Source organism: Cucurbita moschata, unplaced genomic scaffold, assembly GCF_002738365.1.
Source record: "Cucurbita moschata cultivar Rifu unplaced genomic scaffold, Cmos_1.0 Cmo_Scf00027, whole genome shotgun sequence".
NCBI lineage: Eukaryota > Viridiplantae > Streptophyta > Magnoliopsida > Cucurbitales > Cucurbitaceae > Cucurbita > Cucurbita moschata.
The window spans coordinates 2,393,967-2,414,430 of record NW_019268543.1 but is presented as its reverse complement, the minus strand read 5'-3'; the positions used below and the strand labels follow the sequence as shown (position 1 = coordinate 2,414,430).

The window sequence follows — 20,464 nt, the reverse complement described above, 5'->3', positions numbered from 1 at the left end:
TTCCAAAAAAAAAAAAAAAAAAAAAAAAACAAAATTGATAAGAATAACCTTACCTTCCCCTTCTCTTCCGCTCATACCCACAAATTTCAATGGAATGGAAGATTGAGGATTAAAGAAGCAAAATTCAGTTGCTCGAGGGATGGAAAAAAAATGGGGAAACAAGAATCCAAACAGCACTCTTATCAAAACTGGTTGAATCCTCTTTGATTAAATCATTTTCCCAACCCAATAAAAAGCTTAAATCTCACTTCATAAAGATAATAAGAGAATTCCCTGTACTTAAATGCCACAGCTATTCTCTCTCTTTCTCTGTCTATCTCCATCTCTCTCAACTTTATGTATGTAAAAATAATAAATGGGAGCTACTTTAAAGGGCAGAGGATAAAAGGAAGAAATTGGAAGGGAGTTTATAGGGAAATCGTGGTCCTATGGGCCAAAACTTTAGTTTAGGTGATAAATTTTTTTGTTTCTCAATTCACTTTTCGGGGGGTTTTTATTTTCCTCTTCCTCAGAATAAATTCTCTTACAGTTTTAAATTAATTAGTTTCTGGGAGTTATAGAATATTTTTTTGGGTTCTCCTTCTTTCTGCCCATTTAACAATGAAAATGGCATATTACCAATCATCTTTTCCCCCTATAGGAAACACCCATCATTGCTCCCAACAATCCTTTTCAACCTTAGAAACCTGAGCTTCTAAAAAGACTTAGAATTGGGTGTCTAATTCCCATTCTTCCATTTCTTCCTTTAATTTCTCAATGCTTCTTCAACTTAAATACCAGCCTTCATAATATCCTTTTCTCTCCCTCTTCTACTACTACCCCTCCATTTCTCTCTCCCCTTCTCTCTCTCTCTCTCTCTGCTTTTCCTTTTAGTTCCCATAAGGTCACAATGGATCCTTCCTCAACCAACTCTGTCAATGGCTTCTATACCTTTCTGACTCGAGGGATCGATGATCTTGAACGGGTTTACCTGTCGAATAATTTCATGTCAATCCAATTCCTTCAAAGGGTTCTTTCACTTCTCCGATCATTTCATTCCCAATTGACACTTCTTGTCCAAAAGCTTCATTTGCCTGTGGGGGAGAAGTGGCTGGATGAATATATGGATGAGAGTTCTAAGCTGTGGGACGCCTGTCATGTCCTCAAATCAGGCATTTCTGGCATCGAAAATTTCTACTCTGCTGGGTTCAATATCACTTCCTCTCTCGATACTCATCGCCATCTGAGTCCGCAACTTTCTCGTCAGGTCCATCTCAGACGTCATAATTGCTCGTGTCTTTGTTCTGTTATGTTTTATTTTGTTTGGAAGCATTGGGTTCAGAATCTAAGAGATTTTAAACTCTTATATACAGGTGATTAGGGCAATATCAGGGTGTAGAAGGGAAGCGGTGGGATTGGAGGAGGAGAATCGGGCACTGATGGAAGCAAGAATTCAACCGCTATCTCTGAGGTTCGATGAGAAAGTATTGATCGAATCAAAACTGAACGGATTCAATGGATTCAGGGGAGTTCTGTACGCAATGAGAAATGTGAGCTCACTCCTCCTAATGATCTTGCTCTACGGGCTGGTTTACTGTTGGCCGGAATCGAACTTCGTAAGAGGGGGGTATGAAGGGTGTCTGTTTTTTGGTTCAGCTTTTATGATATCAACGGCGAGATTGCAGCAGAGAGTCGCCGGAGAAATCAACCAGATGAACGGGAGGCCTGGGATTTTGCTGTATGAGTTCAGGAGATCGAAGATGGCGATGGAGGAATTGAGGGCGGAATTGGAGAGGAGGGTGGGGATAGGGTCCCAGGGAGTGGTGGAATGGGAAACAGAGATTGGAATTAGAGAAACGTTTGAGAATTTGAGAGATTGTTTTGGGGTCCTGAGATCCGGAGCTGAAAATATTGTTTGCCAACTTGATGATTTCATTGATGAAATCGTTGAAGGCAGGAAGAAGCTTTTGGACTTTTGTAGCCACAGGTAGACAGATGTTGAAAAATATTGTAGTTGTTATGGTTCAAAGCCCAAAACGAAAAAAAAAAAAAACAACAAGCAGAAGAATCAATGGATAGAGTTGTACCTCTTAACCCTCCTCTGCTTCCGTTTTCCAGACTTTTCTTCAATCCTCTAAAAAGTAAAAACAATCAACCGATGAATATAGGGTCAAAAAAGAAATGAGAAACCCATAAATTAATTAATACTAAAAAGTATTATCAAATCTTTACTAATTTTTTTATAGCAGAAATATCTAATCAAGCGTAATGTCAAGTAGATGAGAATATAAAATGAACAGGTAAACAGTAAAAACAACTTTGCTACAACAGTATAAGCAATATCTTTGATTGTTTATTTGAATTGAAATTTTTGACTAGCTGACAAGTCAAAAAGATGACAGAAAATATTGCTTCATCTCAACATATAATGTAACACCCAAGCCCAATAAGCCTGACCATGAAAATGCAGAGTTTATGTATACATACAAGCATATTTGTGCAGAAAAGAAGAAAAGGAAAGTTGAGTGAACAAAAGGAATTGAATAAAAACGAAGAAGCTTCTTTGTAATTTTCAAAGACAGAGACATGGGTCAATATTCCAAAACAAGAGGAAGAGGGGGAAAAATCCAAAAAATTTCACTTTCTTTTTGGGCGTTTAGTTTTCTAGTAGAACTGATGTCCCTCTCTCCAGTTCAGTTCAGGCTGAGAGGGAGGCGTCTTTTGATACTTTTAGTTGAGATAGTAAATATGACTAATCATTCTAGCGGTGAAAGAATGATGAAAAGTGGGGGCTTAGAGGGCTGTAAAAGGCAATGTGTACAGTGAGATTCCTGGTTTCCTTTTTTTTTCATTTTTTTTTTCAATATTTTATTTTTTTCCCGGAAAGCAACATCCTTTTCTTAACCCCAAGCTTTTGTCTGATTCGGTTCTCTTTGAAAGCTATGGAGTCTGATGATGAAAGTTCCTCTTTCACATCCTTCTTCTGACATCTCCTGACTCCCTTTCTCTCTACTAATTTTGGTTTATTCTTTTGCTGAATTTTCTCGACGGGTTTTGAGGGAAACACAAATATAAACAATATAACATAAACACTGGAAAAAGAAAGCTGTGAATTGCTCACTTTGAAAGTTGTAACTGTTTCTCATGCTTTTTGTCCCTTGCAGGCATTTCATGCATAGCCTGATTTAAAGGGTTCCAAAAAGAGTAAGCAAATTGCAACACGCAGATTAAAAGCAGACAAATAAATAAACAAAGGGTGGAGGAGGAAGGAAATAAACTAACCAGGCTTCGCTGTACTGTACTGTATTGTATTGTAATAGAGGCCAGCCGTCCAGAAAACAGGTTCTGGCCAACGCCTGATCGCAGACAGCTCTCTAGCCCTTTAAGCAAAGCACACTTTGCTTTTCAATAATCATCAGAAATAATGATTTTCATTTACTTCCCCGAGAACGAAAAAAGAAGAGAAAGATATTCCTCCTCAGACATTAATAATTAAGAATTTTAGTGTCGGTTTTCAGAGCATGCAACCCCAGATGAGACATCCCTATGCTTATAAACATGACTAGTTTGGAAACACTCTATCGTTTTCACTGTAACTTCATAATTACGAGATAAGCTGTAAAGAAGACACAGGCCAGCAAACGAATTGTAAAAGGCCACATAAATAGATATTCTTTTTTTTTTCCTCTTCTAAATTCCTTCTTGGGGAATAAATTAATTGAATTCCTTTCATGAGAATCAGAAAAACACTGTGAATGACTTTGTATTATGTTTAATTTACAGCACACAATTGAAAAATGTGAGAACGGAGAACTTCAAGAGCAAGCAAATGAAAGATCCATGTTATAATCTTGTTACCATGTTGAGCAATGCGAAGCCATGCAGTTGTGCATCTGGATCTCTAGAAAATTGGGTGTTAAATCCTCGCATACCATCCCTTGACTATGTAATTGTTATTTCAGTAACCATACTCAACATCAACTTTATACCACCAGCAATACCATAGATTTTGTTAAGATTTCCCGCCAAATCTTCAAGTTGCAAGTCTGTAAATTTCATCAAAAACACCTCGATGTCATATGGCAGAAATGCCTATCTGAAAAACATGAAACCTCAATGGGCTATGGACAGTGGGTTATCCTAAGAAAAGAAACAGCTACAATACACGTATAAATCAATATAGTTAATACCAACAAATGACGAACTTTTGGAATAAATAAAAAAAACAATACCCTTGACTACAACTTCTTTCAGTATAGAGTCATGAGCAAGGTTGCTATATAAGCAATGGAAGATGGGTTAATTTGAAACATCAAGAATATTCTACTTGTCCGATTCTTACTCTAAATTCAATTTACATATACAAGTTGAATTCTTCATTTTGCATGCTTAGTGTAAAGGGTTTAGGTTTTTCTGTTATTCTACTAAAACAATAGCAACTTATTAGGAAGTTAACTCTGGTTATCTCTGCATAATCAGTCTATTTAAAGACCTGCAGAGAATGCGTGTAAATGTGAGTAGATCCAATACATTAATATTTTTCCAGTCTCCCACCGTTATCACATAGCAAAGGATAGAAAAAAAAGATGTATTGTATTCAGTCAACCCACAAAAACAATACACAACCTCATAATGTCTTATATCATGATTAAAAGTTTCCAGAAGTGATATAATTGTTTAAATACACACCTTATCATAACAGTTAATTGCTTTAGTGCAATTTAATCATCCAAAAGCAAATGTAACCCCAGTTGATGACAAAGTAGAAGGAGCAATAGTAAAACTATGATGGCTTTGATCATGCTGTCCGATCAGTATGCACATATAATACAGATCCGATCAGTATGCACATTGAAGTAATCTTTTCAATCCTAACTGTTTGTTACAAAGAAAATTTAAAGGAGACGGTACATAATTCCACTAGGACGTGTGATTTGCATACAAAATTTGGGTCAAACTACAATATTAGCCCCTAAATTATAAAATTTTCAAGTTTTAGTCCCTTGCTTTAACAATTTTTATTCTTCTTCAAGCTTTTACATTGGTTACATAATTACCCTTATAGTTGAAAGTTTTATTTCGTGACGGCACTATTATGGTGTTCATCATGGAATGCTTATACCACAGTCCATTAGTGGGGAAAAGGAAAGGCCTACGTAGAATCCCATAACTTAAAATGTGGCTTTTTGAATCACTTAAAATTTTGAGAAAAATTCCTGTTTTAAGCAATGAGAAAAAAATTATACTTCAAAATAGCAATAAACTGAAAGTCTATATTCATACTCTTGTCATAACTTTACTTAGATTCGGACTCTTTCTTTAGACTTTCAATTCACTAAATCATAATTATAGTTATCGTTTAGTACTTCATTCTTTTTTCTTTAAATTTTTTCAACTTTGGTTCATTCAATTTAATGGTTATACTTCTACAAGCATAACAATAACATTGTGGTTCCGATGGTGGATATCCAGTAAAATATGAAGAAAAATTGACATGAACATGTGAAGGTTGGTGTGGTACCTTGAAATTATTTACAGCTCTGACTATATACAGAGAAACTAATGCAGTCCACGCCACATGGAACCATGCTAACTTTTTTTTTTTTTTTTAATGACTATTTTACTGGCTAATTAATGTAAATGAATAAAATGATTTGTTTTTAAAAAGGAATATAATGGAACATATTAAAATATGGGTATCAAAACATTAAAAATAGCTAACTACGGGGACTAGATTCTAAATTTAACTCTATTTTGTTGATTGAAAGAACTTCTTGGTTACATTAATATGGTAATTTGTTGAAGATCAATGCTAAGAAGATTGAAACCGAGACTAAGATCAACGCTAAATTTGAAGATCTTTTCAAGATCAGAGCGTCAAAGGAAACAGTGTCATGCATACTGCAACCAACTACCAAGACAAACACAGTACGTAGGACTGATCAACAGACACTAAAGCCTCAAAATCACGAACAAAGAATGAAAGAATTTCAACCATGGAGCTATGTTTCTTAAGTAGTAAGAAGTGTAAGATCACAGACATCCAAAACAAAGGCCAAACAAACCAAAAATTGATAAAGAATCCCAGGAAATATTTTATACAGCTAAAACTTGAAGTTCTATCGTCAAATGTACTACAATCACTTGCATCATTAAACGCATAAGACATAACGTAACCATAATGCCTCCATTTCCTTTACTTCGCCATTTCGCGGCTACTTTACCTATCCTTATGCTCCGTAAAATTCAGCTTAACAGCATACTCATAGGTCTAACATTAAGACTACTCGATACTTCAGCAATCAGAATTCAAAGAGGCATTGAAAAATACCGAAAATCTACAATCCATAGTTCACTAGCTTCCAATTCCCGCAGCAAAAGAACAACATACTCGCTAACGAAACTTGCAGATTCAGAGAGGATATGGAAATTACCAGAAATTTGTAAATAATTCAAGGATTTTCAGCAGAGTTTCCAGGAGAACCTTCTAGTTCCATGGGAGCACGGCACAAGAAACGCCGCCAAAATCAGAGGACGAAAACGGAATAGGGGCGGGAATGGAGAAAGCACCGCGAAATCTGGAAAGCTTGCTTGAACCTCAGAGTTGGACTCAGGCCCAATATGAAAACCAGAAACTCTAGCCCAAATATAAGCCCAAGAAAGTTAGTGATAAAGCCCAACACGAATATTGGGCTTAGGCCCAATATAAAACTACAGAAGCTGAAACCCGAGCCCACGAAGAGAACTGGTAGAGCCCTCGACGGGGATTGATTGCGTGACTCACTCCTCGTGCAATTGAGCTCTTCTAATGGAGTCGTCGTCTTCCTCGTTTTCATCTTTCGAGAATTCTTTTTCTCAATGGGATTATCTCAATATATTCATACTACGCCCGATCCTTGCCGTCGTGTTCACGTTCTCCTTGATTTCTCTTGGTAATTTATTCTCCTTTCTCTTGATTATTTCGTGCAATTCCTGTATTTCTGATGTCTATTTCTGCTTAGGTTTTGTAATCGGAAGTCCGATCTCTATTTCTGTAGTATTTATTTAATCCTGCGCTGCACTGTTAATTGGAGTGATTGCGTAGGTTGGTTTTTGGCGTGGAAGCTCGTTCTTGTTCACGTCCCTCTGGTGCAAGAAATTTTTGGCTTGCGTAAGAAATCCGTCAAACCGAAGCCTCCAACCCGCCGACTATCGAAATTTTATAATAATTTGGATTCCCAAACTTCAGCTTCTGGCTGGTGAGTTCTTTTTGTTGTCGTTGTTTTATACCTGCAATTTGTTTGCTAAGCTCATCTGGAATTGTTTACTAAGGTTTAACCGTCGAATGTGAAATTTGTGTTCGTCTTCTGTTATTATACTTTTCTTCCATGTGAAATCTCATATCAGAAACTCGATCACCTTGTAACTTAATTACATGGAAGGGGAAAAAAGTACAAAAATCAACGCCACTCATGAAGAGTCGCTATCTTGGTTTCTTTCATCTGCTGGAAGATTCTTCTTGTCGTGTATTTATGTGCTTGAGGTGATCGGTATAATATAGATGTTTGTGTATCCTGCTTCATGCAATACCGAGTATAGAAGGGAAGATCATGATAACATTATCATTTTCTTCGAGAATATTATCTCTGCATGTTTTATTTTGCCTTGCCTGCCCATGTGTCTGCGTTTAGAGCGCAAATATGAGCATGTAGACCGTATTCTTTTGTTAGACAATTTCAAGTATACTGCTTTTGGGCTCCCAATGTGGCACGAGTTTGGGGTTTCTTAATATTTAGATATCCAGAATAGGCTTTAGCATATATGATTACAAGAACACCATTCTATTTTCTGTGATATAGATAAAATCCTCAACTTTATTTACTAAAGATAGAATTTTGAACTCGATCTTTTGTCATCCATCTTGCAACCAATTTGGTTGTGAAACGAACGGACCAACTTCCTTCCACATGCCCCATCTTGGAGTCTACCATTACCATGTGCACATTACAACTTATCTACCAGCCAATCTTGGTCGTGCACTTATCTTGCCTACCATCTTTGTGAAATCTCACATCGGTTGGGGAGGAGAACGAAGCATTCTTTATAAGGGTGTGGAAACCTCTCCTTAGCAGACGCATTTTAAAACTTTGAGGGGAAGCCCGGAAGGAAAAACCCAAAGAGGACAATTTCTGCTAGCAGTGGGTTTGGGCCGTTACAATCTTGCAACTCATCTCGTCTGTTTCCTCCGTGGCTTTCACAATCATTTCCCTATCACTATTCTTTTGCAGTGCCCTCTTTTCCAAATTTCAACATCTCTCAGTCTAGCCAATACCTTTTTGTATAGGAATAAATGTAGTTTCACTAAGCAAAAAACCGATGCTTGTATTCAGTAAAAAGTAGATCAAAGTCTTATACCATTCTTTTTTGGGTTTGTTTCGGTTAAATCCCTCATTTTTCACTTCTATGTTGTTCCCGGTGATGACACTTCTTCCAAGATGATGTTTTTACTGATAAATGTTATCTGATCACCCATGGATATTTGTTGGATAGTGCAGAAACAACTAAATTTTGGCCTCAGTAATAGATAGGTTTTCTGTCGACAGATGTATGTTTTGAGCTTGGAGGCCATCTTAACTGAAATGCAGAATGTAAACCCAAAAGAAATAGTGCAGTATTGGCCAATTGTTTGAGATGTGTATAGCTCAAAGTGAAAGTTCACTTAGGAATGCACGTTTTCTGCCAGAACGACGTTCTGACAGAAAATAAGACTAATTACATCTATTAAAGTCGATTTGGAATTACTTCTCAAGTGCTTAAAAATACTTAAAAAGTTGTTCCAAACAAGCCCTTTTAATGCTTGAATTGTTTAATAGTTTGATAGTTTGATCAAATGAAGGTGGAACAATGTCAAGATCTTGACCACCAAGCCTTGATGATTTGTTGGAATGAACAGTAATTATGGTTGCTATAGCCTTGATGATTTTTAAAATTGCTTTTCAGATGACTGTGATGGTGATTGCTTCATCGAGTTCTGACATGAGCAATGGCTTATGCTTTGTTTTATTGTGACTGTAAATTCGGGTTACTCGAGTTCTTCAAGTTGTATATATTCACTTCTCTTCTCAATTTCAAAGTCTTTACTCTTGTAAATTTGGGTTGCATTTGTTGGACTAGTTATGGCTATTTTATCTTCATGAAGTTTTCTTTTTTCATTATTAATCGGGTTCGTTCTTAAAGAAACTGTGAATAGTATTTATTCGAAAAGTCGGGCTGATACGGTACGTTGAGTGTGATTGTGGGTTTTGTCGTCATTTGGATTGGAGTGGAGTGCTCTAGTTTGTGTGTTTCCCAGGTTAGGTCGAGTAATTAGGGGTCGGCTTGAGATTGATTGAAAAGGCAGCCCAGCCACCCTCTCCCTAGTTGCCTACCTACTCGTGCTCGTAGCTCGATCGGAGGCGAGTGTGGTCCGGCAAAAAAGCATAAATCGTCCGTTTCGACGTGATACATGGCGGAAATAGCTTCATGGTATAGCATAGTCTTGCCAAGGCTGAGGTCGAGGGTGCAAGTCTCTCCTTCCGCTCAAGGCTTCATCGTTCAAGGGGTGCATCGCCTTCGAAATCTAGTCTTTCCAATATTTTTTGTCTGTCTTTATTTGTCTACCTTTTCCATCTTTTAAGGATACATGGGGAGGACAAGATTGTTTTTCAAGCCACGTCTAAGACAAACATGACCATATATTCATGGGTTCTTTTCACAAAAGTTGATATTTTTCCTAAAAATAAATGATCTTATTAATTGATTTAGGTTATATGATAGAACATTTTTTAAGTAGGTGTTGTATGGTGCTAATACCCTCCGTACACTAAATTGACTCTCGAGAATAACTTTGGTTTTGTAGATGGGGTGAGATCCTTATATTGATCGACGGTGACTCCAGATATGTCAGCTTCACGTCGACGTAGCAAAAACATAACATTCAAGGATTTTTCTTATTACCTCTTAATTTACCTCAACTTAGTTTGGCAAATTACTTATCAAATCATCTTTCCAAAATTCATAAAATTCATCAAAAGGTTTAGATTCAATGTTGTTTTTATCCCAAAAAAAAAAAAAAAATCCTATTTTTTCTTGATATGTCCTTTATTAATATTATTCAAAGTTCCCTAATTTTTACACACTCGCCCAGCCCATTTTTGAACGATAACGTGGCAAAGCTTTCCGAGCAGTACAGGTTCGAGATTCCCTGTTCTCTCCATCTCCTTCTCTGTTGCTTTCCATTGATCTCTCACAGGCATAGGTACGTCTTTAATTTCTGAGGCAACAAAGCTTTTTCCATCGTCTGATTATGGCAACTCTCGTAGATGGGTTTCTTTCGTCAAACAACACTTCTCCTGCTCTTCTTCCATCGTCTTCCAAGTTAAACGTTGACCTCTATCCCAGTTTCAGATTTTCTCGAAATTCCATGAATGTAGCTTGTAGGATGCATTCCACTGCGATATCGGCCCATAATAGACCCCAGTGTCGATTTGCTCCAGTTGCTAAATGTCCGGATAGTAATGATGCAGGTTCTAATGTCCCAATCGCTCGTAGTTTCGCTTTGTTTAATTGTAATGTCCAGGATGTTAAATTAAATGCTCGGCGAGTTGATAGTTTGATTGGAAACAATCTGGCAAAGTTTTGTGCGAAGTGTGCGAAGTGTGCGACGTACGTGGATAGTGACCGTAAGGTGTTCGATGAAATGCCTGAGAGACCGCTGCCTGCGTATACAGCTTTGATTAGGGCGTATTGTCGGTCAGAGAAGTGGAATGAGCTCTTTGCAGCATTCGGATCGATGGTTGAGGAGGGCATACTACCTGATAAATACCTCGTGCCCACGATTCTTAAAGCATGTTCCAGAAGACAGGCGGTGAAGACAGGTAAAATGATCCATGGGTATGCCATTAGGAAGAGGTTGGTCTCTGATATTTTCATTGGGAATGCTCTTATGGATTTCTATGGTAATTGTGGGGATTTGAGATTTGAGATTAATGTTTTTGATTCAATGAGTGAAAAAGATGTGGTGTCATGGACTGCGCTTGTGTCTGCTTACATGGAAGAAGGTCTTTTGGATGAGGCGATGGAAGCATTTCACTCCATGCAGTCTAGCGGGTTGAAGCCTGATTTGATATCATGGAATGCATTGGTCTCTGGGTTTGCTCGACATGGAAAGATTGGCACTGCTCTCAAATACTTGGAAGCTATGCAAGAACAAGGACTGAGCCCAAGGGTTAATTCATGGAATGGAGTCATATCAGGCTGTGTTCTAAATGGATTTTTCAAAGATGCTCTGTATGTATTCATTAACATGCTGTTGTTTCCTGAGAATCCAAATTCTGTTACTGTTGCTAGTGTTCTACCAGCTTGTGCAGGATTGAGATATCTGGGTTTAGGCAGGGCTGTTCATGCATATGCTCTTAAGTGCGAGCTGTGTACGAACATCTACGTCGAAGGATCGTTAGTCAATATGTATTCGAAATGCGGGCAAGACGATTATGCTGAAGAAATTTTTGCTAAAGCAGAGAAGAAAAACATTACATTGTGGAATGAAATTATTGCAACTTATGTGAATCAGGGAAGAACTAGCCAGGCATTAGAACGTTTTAGATCAATGCAGCATCATGGACTAAGACCTGATGTTGTAACCTACAACACACTGCTGGCTGGATATGCAAAAAACGGGCAGAAAGTTGAAGCATATAACTTGCTAACTGAGATGTTGCAGAAAGACTTGGCACCTAATGTTGTATCTTTGAATGTTCTAGTATCTGGATTTCAACTATCTGGGTTAAGTTATGAAGCTCTTGAGTTATTCCAGACCATGCTTTACACTGCTTGCCTTGTTGATAAGGTGATTACTTCGCCAATCAGACCGAATATCGTCACTATAACTGCAGCTCTGGCTGCTTGTGCTAGCTTGAATTTATTGCACAAAGGGAAAGAAATCCATGGATATATGTTGAGGAACGGTTTTGAAGACGACCACGTTGTTTCGAGTGCTCTCATTGACATGTACTCGAAGTGCGATGGTGATTCGAGTATTTGAGGGAATAAAGAACAGGAATGAAGTTTGTTGGAATGCCTTGATTGCAGGTTTTAGGAGAGTTATGCAGCCGAAAATGGCGGTTGAACTCTTCTGTCAAATGCTAGTAGAAGGCATAAAACCAAGTTCAGACACCTTTTCGATACTTTTCCCTGCCTTGGCTATGACAGATTTGATAATGAGAAGACAGCTACATTCCTATATCATCAAGAGTCAACTTGTCGAATCGTGTGATGATCTCGCAAATGTCTTAAGTTCAAACGAGTTTGATGGAGGAGTTCTGCTTCATGGAACATAATGCATACTCGTGAGACATCTTACCTGCGTTTGTGGCAATCAAACTTTGGTTTCAATAGATGAGACTTTAGATGATGAGGCACTGCATCTGAACCGCCACCACGGTTCAAGGGGAATTTTCTTGCAAATTGGAACGATGTTTAAAACAATCACCTGGCGTTAACGTCCTATCTGTTCTCGTTACAAAGAAGGCTTTCATATATACCTCGCAGCCGATCATCCCCACGACATCGGGTTGATCAAGCTGGTACTATGCATTCTTACCCTGATATACCCTCTCGAGTACTCATCTATAGGTGGTGGGCTTTGGGATTGCATAACTTTGCTACCTGGCTCATTGCAACCAGGTTGTCATATTACAAGATTATGTGCAAGATGCAAGTCTAAGTCCATGTCACGATTAGGCATAGTGAGAAGGTGTGTGCTTATCGAAAATAAGTGAATCCCAAGTGCCTATTCCAAGATTATAGGTATGCTCGGAATTGCTTTTGAGATGTATTGTATCGTGCTTACGAGCACTTCTCACGCAAAATCGTTGTACCTTGAATCATTTTTTCGAAGTGCAAGAATCATTTTTCTTTCTTTTAGACTGAACTAAATAGTATATACAATGCTTCTGTACAATAAATACATACTAAAGGTGTTTTACATGGATTTCTATACAGAACCGAACCGAACCTTTTCTCTGTTCCTCTTCCTGTTTCTTCTAATGATATTTGCAGCACTTTCTTTGAGGCCAATCAATTCAATGTATTAACTACACGTTGTCATCATCGTCTGTATCGAGCTCGAGTCCCTCCTCGGCTAAAAGTTGGCTTATTAACCTTTTCTTTTCCTCCTCTGCTTTTTTTCGCATTAAATCTCTCTTCTTCAAGACGAGTGTGTGTCGTTTCAGTGTGCTGTTAAAGTAATCTATGGACGCCCTCTTTTCTTTTGCCAGTAGTCTTTTCTCTTCGTCTGGATCAACCTGCAATACCCTCCACTTCAGAAACAAGGTGTTCAAACATAAGAACAACCATAACGAAAGACGTTTCTTAGCATCAAAGGTTCGTTCACCTTTGATCGAGAAAGGCGTCGAGCTCGTAGATTCATCTCACGCTGCTGTTGCTCAGCCCAAGCTACTATTGCCATGTCGCCCCGTTGATCAAAAGCTTTGCGCTTTTTGATAAGCCACTCCATCCATGCTTGGGATGCCTGATAATCAGCAGAACAACCTATTTGTAAGAAGAGAATTTGTTTCTCTACAAAAATGAGATTCACTTAATCTCATAAATGAAATCAAACCTTCATCGGATTCACCCGGTTATCGACATCATACTGCCTCCGTTTCTCATCATCTATGAGCAACTCATAAGCAGCTTGAATCTTGATGAATCTAGCTTCAGCTGTTTCTCCTTCTTCAAGAGTTCCTCTACCATCATAAACTTCGACAAAAGAAAGAACCAGCTCATCACAGTTACAGAAATAAGTTCTTAACCAAACACAAGCATGGAACACAGAGATGAAGAAAGACGGATTTCTGTAGTTTTTTTACGATAGGCAGTACCGATTGACGTATAGCGTGGCATAGGTAAGAAGAAGTTGCAAAAAAATTATCCCAGTACATTCATAAAACACAACAAAACTTGATAATCAATAACAATCTCATGCATAACTCCAATAAATTTGGCAACTGGAAATGATTATGAATCAATGGCAAAGAAATATATGACTTACCATCCATCTTAGAAATGGTTTAATATGTGATTAACTTAGATGGTCTAGTATTTTAAATGCAGACTTGTCTTTCCTTCCTTCTCACAAATGATGAACATCTCAGGTTTTTTTTTTTCAAGACAAGAAGAACTTCATGAATTTAATCATGCGGAACTTTAAACAACACAATTGTTTCACTTGAGCAAGGAGCAAACCATCCGGATGATAAAATTTGGCCAAGCGCCTGTAGGCACTCTTTATCTTATCTTCACCAGCATCCCTCTCTAGTTCTGTTTTTATTGGATTAAAGAACAAATGAAAAGATAATTCAAAATCAGTCCATTGAAAGTAATTGAGATGCATAAAAGCAAAATCGTTCCATGAAAACGAACTGTATCCTTGAAATCATCAAAAACATTCGTCACAAAATCAATAGTCCAGAACACTATTACTTCCATTTACGCGTCAATCCCAGTTTCTAAATGGAAACAGCCCATGCCCACCGCTAATAGATGTTGTTTGCTTTAGCCTGTTACGTATCGTTGTTTGTCTCACAGTTGGGGAGAGGTTTCCACACATTTATAAGGAATGTTTTGTTCTCCTCCCCAACCAACGTGGGATCTCACAATCCACCCCCTTGGAGGCTAGCGTTCTTGTGGCACATCGTCCGATGATTGGTTCTGATACCATTTGTAACAACCCAAACCCACCGCTAGCAAATATTATCCGCTTTGGCCCGTTACGTATCGCCATTAGCCTCACTAGGGAGAGGTTTCCACACCCTTGTAAAGAATGTTTCGTTCTTCTCTCCGACCAATGTGGGATCTCACAATCGTCCATTGGGGTCCAGCATTCTCATTGACATACCGTGTCTCGTGACTGGCTTTGATACCATTTGTAACAGCCCAAACCCATTGCTAGCATATATTGTCCGCTTATCGCTATCAGCCTCACAGTTAGTTTTAAAACGCATCTAGGGAGAGGTTTCCGCACCCTTATAAGGAATGTTTCTTCTCCTCTCCAACCAACGTGGGATCTCACAATTCACCCCCTTAGGAGCCAGCGTTCTCATTGGCACACCGTCGGGTGACTGGCTTTGATACCATTTGTAACAACCCAAGCCACACAGCTAGCAAATATTGTTCGCTTTAGCCCGCTACGTATTGCCATCAGCCTCACAGTTAGTTTTAAAACGCATGTGCTGGGGAGAGGTTTCCACATCCTTAGAAGGGATGTTCATTCTCCTCTCCAACCAAGGTGGGATCTCACAATTCACCCTCTTGGGAGCCATCGATCTTATTGGCATACCGTCCGGTGACTGACTTTGATACCATTTGTAACAGCCCAAGCCCATAGCTAGCAAATATTGTTCGCTTTAGCCGATTACGTATCGTCGTTAGCCTCACAGTTTTAAAACGTGTTTGCTAGGGAGAGGTTTCCACACCTTTACAAGGAATATTTCGTTATCCTCTCCCACTAACGTGGGATCTCACAGGAACCATCACTGCAAACCAAAGCTACCACAGGAGACCACGAAGCACAAACTCAAGAACCGTGTTAATTTTCAATCCCCCCACATACGCTAACAGAGTCAATGTACAGTTCGAATTCAATGCAAGGTAAGCATATCCAGAGTAGCATTAACGAAGACGAAAAACCCCAAGCGCTATACAAAAACGAAAAGAGATAGAGAAAAAGGAAGTTACCGAGAGTTTCATAGGGAGTTTTTTCGTTAGCCCAATTGGAAGCCATGGCCAGCGTCCTCCTCTGATTGATACGGAACCACTTCTCAGTCCGACAAAAGGCAGACGAGGAATTGAAGGTGGGAGAGAAAACAGAAAAGCCGCGCTTGTAATTAGGGTTCCGAAACGAAACCCTGGGCATAGACTGGCATCTGCTGCTAATTAGGAAGGAAGAAAACATGGCATGAGGCCTGCACACCGTCCTCAAACTGCTCATTCTTTGGCTCCACAATTACGAAACTAGCTGATATTGAAGGAGAATGATGATATTGAAGGAGAATGATGATATTGAAGGAGAATGATGATATTGAAGGAGAAGAAGAACCCAACAAGCTCGGGCGAAATAACTATAAACGGAAATGACCAGTTTTTGTTTGTACGCCTCATTTTTTCTTCTCTCTCCCTCACTCGCAGCTCCCAATTTTACTTCCATTTTCTTATAAATTTTTGAAGTAAAATAGGGAAACTTTCTTCTCTTCAACCTTTCACAAACTATATTACACCCACGTGGGAGGTTAGGATGAGTTTTGATGTGTCGATAATCAACCATAAGTTGAGTGAGAACTCTGGATGAATTCTTATGTGTCGATAATCAAGCATGAGTAATCAACCATGAGCTGCAAGCATGAGTAATCAACCATGAGCTGCAAGCATGAGTAATCAACCATGAGCTGAGTGAAAACTCTAGATGAATTCTTATGTGTCATTAATCAACCATGAACCAAGTAGTGCAACCCCGTTCATGACAAAGTGATGAAAAATTTTCACTCTATGATCGCCCCAGTTGAGTTTCAAGTTCTTTGAAATCTTTTCTAAAAAACTGCAAATTAAGTTTCAATCCTTTTTTGTTAATCTATTTTTTTTTAAATTGTAATATAAAAACACGAAAAAATTTGTAATTTTTTTTTACAATAATCGTTCAGTTACATAATTAATCATTTTATTTAATTATTTTTATAAATATTTGTAAGACAAAGGCTACATTATTTAGTTATTTTTATAAATATATGTAAAACAAAGCTATTTTGACGAACTATACGTATAAACGTCAACAAATATGAAGATTTAAACTTTCCTGTATATATAAAAGTATTTGAGGTAATTTCAAACTTTTATCAAAATACACCTATTGTAACAGCCCAGGTCAACTCAAGCTTATACACCTATTGTAACAGCTCAAGCCAGTCAGCCCAGGTCGGCTCAAGCTTATACACTTAGTGTAACAGCCCAGGCCGGCTCAAGCTTATACACTTTAGTGTAACAGCCCAGGCCGGCTCAAGCTTATACACATAGTGTAACAGCCCAGGTCGGCTCAAGCTTATACACCTATTGTAATAGCCCAAGCCAGCCTAGACCAGCTCAAGCTATTAGCCGATATTTTCCTCTTTCAACTTTTTCTTTTGAGCTTCGCCTCAAGGTTTTAAAATGTATCTACTGGGAGAGGTTTCCACACCCTTATAAATAATGTTTCGTTCCCCTCTCCAACACCGATCATCCATCTTACATATAAAAATAACAAAACACGAGACATAATTATTCACAATATCAAGAGCTTAACCTGCGCAAATGCGAAAAGATCCACAACCACAATAAAATGAGTCTCTAAATCAAAGTCGATACTAAGTTAACACGAAAATAATTCAAAACTATTAACAAAAGTTCAAAGTCTACCAAACACTTCAACAAAAAGATAAAAGCAATAAATCTTTTCAAGGATATTTTCAATATCCTTCCCTTCTTTGAACCAAAAAACTTCGAGAGCTTGCACATCAAACCTGAAGCTATGGAAGAACAAGCAAATTCCACTGAAGATTAATGAAAAGAGGCAGTCCAAAACACATGAAAAGCTAACCAGATCATTGCTGTAATCAGTAACAAATAATGCAAGAAAAAGCTGTATAGATCTAAAAGGAAACTAAGATTAGAACCAATGAAGAACATTGGGGGAATGATATGAGCAATTCTACTGATTGCCATTAGAATAAGATTAAAAGATGAAAATAAGGAAAGCATACCTATCCAGAAGGTTATTCAGATAATTTAGCATATGCCTGAAAGATGATTATAAAAGCACCATCCTAACACTACCCATAATCTCTCACAGCTCACACCCCAATAGGTTCTCCAGTCAATAAGTCAGCTTTACAAGTTGGAAGCTCCCAAAAGCTTGAACTACTTTGTTTTTGTGTTTTCTTTTTTCATTTTGAGGAGCAGAATTTCACAATATTCAACCAGCAACTCATCTAATTCTGTATGACTCAGAACTTCACCAAGCACCCAAGTTTACCTTCTACCAGGAGACAGAAATCAAACTTCATATCTTCCAATACATTTTTTTCTTTTACTCTTTTGTTTATTTTTTGACTGCTTTTTTTTTTCTTTTTACATAAATTCATTTAGTGAACGCTTCGAATAAGAAGGATTCATTGGTGTTTCGATGCATCAGGGCGAGGCCCATTCGAAGTAATGGCAACGTGCACCTTTGGTAGCAGTCCAGTTCCCACAGCCAAAGAAACAACTCCCTTGCTTTGGTCCTGGCTTGCGAACCATACCTCTGCTGCTTCTAACCCCGCAGAAACAGTACGGGTAGTATTGGATGATGGGTACGTGCACAGGCTTCGGTTTCATTGGTGGTTGTGGAGTGAGTGTCATGGCTCCTGGGGATTGTTTCCATTGGAATGGGCAGTCAGAAGTCTGCCACATCAATGAATTGGTGATGGAAAATCTGAAGCCTCTATGCATAAGAAGGGCAAGTAAACGAGCAGTGTTCTTGGCATCATCAAGACCACAATGAGCACGACCTTGCCAAGCTAAGCCTGCCATCTCAACCGCTTCCTTTAGATTGCATTGTGCTCCCCCAAAAACCTCACGAAATGGAAGTTTTAAGTTGATCCATCTATCAATCAAATCAGAGAAGAAAAGTAAGAATTACATCCAAGTACTAAATAAAAATATAGTTCTTTTGTAAATATGCCTATGTAGGCGCCAACATACGGTGGTAGCTATATATTCTTCATTCACAGAGTATATTTGTGATGTCCCACGTTGGTTGGGGAGGAGAACAAACCACCATTTATAAGGGTGTGGAAACCTTCCCCCAAACAGACACGTTTTAAAGCCTTGAGGGGAAGCCCGAAAGGGAAAGCCCAAAGAGGACAATATCTGCTAGCGGTGGATCTGGGTCGTTACTAATGGTATCAGAGCTAGACACCGGACGATGTGCCAGCCTTCTCGCTGTTACCCGAAGGGGGTAGACACGAGGCGGTGTGCCAGTAAGGACGTTGGGCCACAAAGGGGGGTGGATTTGGGGGCGGTCCCACATCAATTGGAGGAAGGAAAGAGTGCCAGCGAGGACGCTGGGCCCCAAAGGGGGGGGTGGATTGTGATGTCCCACATTGGTTAGGGAGGAGAACACACCACCATTTATAAGGGTGTGGAAACCTTCCCCTAGCAAACGCGTTTTAAAGCCTTGAGGGGAAGCCCGAAAGGGAAAGCCCGAAAGAGAAAGCCCAAAGAGGATAATATCTGCTAGCGGTGGATCTGGGTCGTTACAATATTAGAATACCGACAACATCGTTTCTTATTGTGATGGTCTTTTACACAAAAAAAACAATGGAACAGCCAGTCAACCAACAATGCAAATGGAATACTGTTCTACAGGAAGATGAGCTATGCCAGTATGTTAAAAGTGCTAAAAGCCAAAAAAAAAAATAGTGCTTTCCCTCTAGATGGAATTAGAAACATGAAAACAACGAACACTTGATGAAATTTGCATTTTCCAAGTTATTTTGTTCCCTGGATTTTGTGTTTTTCTGGTGCACTTCCCAATTCGTGGAGGTATAGGAGAAATAACTTAAATTATTATTTGTACCATAAGTAGAAATAAATTCTATAGGGATCATTTACCGGTTGAAATATGGAGGCTTCCGAATCTTCTTGAAACGGCATTCTGACTCTAACATGACTCGGCAATCCCAGTTAGACCAAGTTACCACCGCGAAATTTGTATTCTTAATCCCCTTCTTTTCAAGCCATTTATCATGCCTGAGGAGAGCTTCATTGAGAGTAACACCTCTGTCCACCTACAGACAGCAATGAGGTAAGATAAAAATCAGGTCCTAAACCAGATAAACAACAACCAAGTGTAGTTATAAAGGAAACAAAATGAGACGCCAACACTCCAAAGGTATAGTTTTCAGGGAACCAGTTACTTCTCTTAAATGTTCCATCCAAGAAAATATTTATGAGAAAACATGGCAATCAATATGAAAGAAAGGGAAATAGAAAACTCCGAAAAATCAATATGAATGGAAAACTCCGAATTTCAAAGCACACGCCAATGCAGGCCAGGCTCAAAGGAGGAATATCTCTAGATGAAATTTTTAACGTTATTCCTCCCCAAGGAAACAATCTAGAAGAAAAACCTAACATTCTTCAGAAAACGGATTACTGAACTTCCAAAGCTGGGATCCAATGATCCTCCCAAAAGTCACACACCATTACAATAAATCAAACATTATTAAGGAATCAATGAAAGCCCCTAGAAATAACTTTCCATTCATATTTCCCTTTTATGATTTTTAGTAAATTTGAACCAAGCGACCTCTTGAAACATCAAAATGTTGTTTCTGTTTTTTTTTTTTTTTTTTTTTTTTTTTTTTTTTTTTTTTTTTTTTTTTTTTTTTTTTTTTTT

The 20,464-nt window shown here is 38.5% G+C and overlaps 5 protein-coding genes across 8 annotated transcripts in view; 3 read left to right on the top strand and 2 right to left on the bottom strand.

The window, feature by feature from the left end:
- Positions 1–307: 307 nt before the first annotated feature.
- LOC111463023 lies at positions 308–2,032 on the top strand. Its single transcript, XM_023106860.1, has 2 exons — positions 308–1,246; positions 1,353–2,032. Exons 1-2 carry the CDS (start codon positions 890–892, stop codon positions 1,968–1,970), a joined length of 975 nt encoding a protein of 324 aa, XP_022962628.1. The 5' UTR covers positions 308–889; the 3' UTR covers positions 1,971–2,032.
- A 4,680-nt stretch (positions 2,033–6,712) lies between these two features.
- LOC111462391 lies at positions 6,713–9,173 on the top strand. 3 transcript variants are annotated; one of them, XM_023105927.1, is made up of 3 exons: positions 6,713–6,911; positions 7,064–7,217; positions 8,959–9,173. In XM_023105927.1, coding segments are annotated over exons 1-3 (279 nt in total). In that variant the 5' UTR covers positions 6,713–6,787; the 3' UTR covers positions 8,960–9,173. The 3 variants fall into 3 exon arrangements, with proteins under 3 accessions (XP_022961695.1, XP_022961694.1, XP_022961696.1); XM_023105926.1 differs by lacking the exon at positions 8,959–9,173 and adding an exon at positions 8,840–8,944; XM_023105928.1 differs by lacking the exon at positions 8,959–9,173 and adding an exon at positions 8,562–8,816.
- Positions 9,174–10,036: 863 nt separating this feature from the next.
- LOC111462788 (pentatricopeptide repeat-containing protein At1g19720-like) lies at positions 10,037–12,992 on the top strand. Of its 2 annotated transcripts, none has more exons than XM_023106524.1 (2): positions 10,037–10,255; positions 10,399–12,992. In XM_023106524.1, exons 1-2 carry the CDS (start codon positions 10,092–10,094, stop codon positions 12,038–12,040), a joined length of 1,806 nt encoding a protein of 601 aa, XP_022962292.1. In that variant the 5' UTR covers positions 10,037–10,091; the 3' UTR covers positions 12,041–12,992. The 2 variants fall into 2 exon arrangements, with proteins under 2 accessions (XP_022962292.1, XP_022962293.1); XM_023106525.1 differs by having other exon boundaries at positions 10,187–10,255; positions 10,320–12,992.
- On the bottom strand, positions 12,896–16,227 carry LOC111462790 (uncharacterized J domain-containing protein C4H3.01). The gene is made up of 6 exons (XM_023106526.1): positions 16,063–16,227; positions 15,736–16,027; positions 14,245–14,319; positions 13,619–13,758; positions 13,391–13,528; positions 12,896–13,301 (listed from the first exon to the last, which is right to left on the bottom strand). The coding sequence occupies exons 2-6, from the start codon at positions 15,986–15,988 to the stop codon at positions 13,092–13,094; spliced, it is 816 nt and encodes a 271-aa protein (XP_022962294.1). The 5' UTR covers positions 15,989–16,027; positions 16,063–16,227; the 3' UTR covers positions 12,896–13,091.
- Positions 16,228–17,720: 1,493 nt separating this feature from the next.
- LOC111462643 overlaps positions 17,721–20,464 on the bottom strand; it is a 10,921-nt gene continuing 8,177 nt past the window's right edge. Inside the window, exons 4-5 of the mRNA XM_023106311.1 lie at positions 19,678–19,853; positions 17,721–18,667 (exon numbers count right to left, since the gene is read on the bottom strand). Coding sequence (XP_022962079.1) covers positions 18,214–18,667; positions 19,678–19,853 — 630 coding nt within the window. The 3' untranslated portion in view covers positions 17,721–18,213. The remainder of the gene's footprint in view (positions 18,668–19,677; positions 19,854–20,464) is intronic.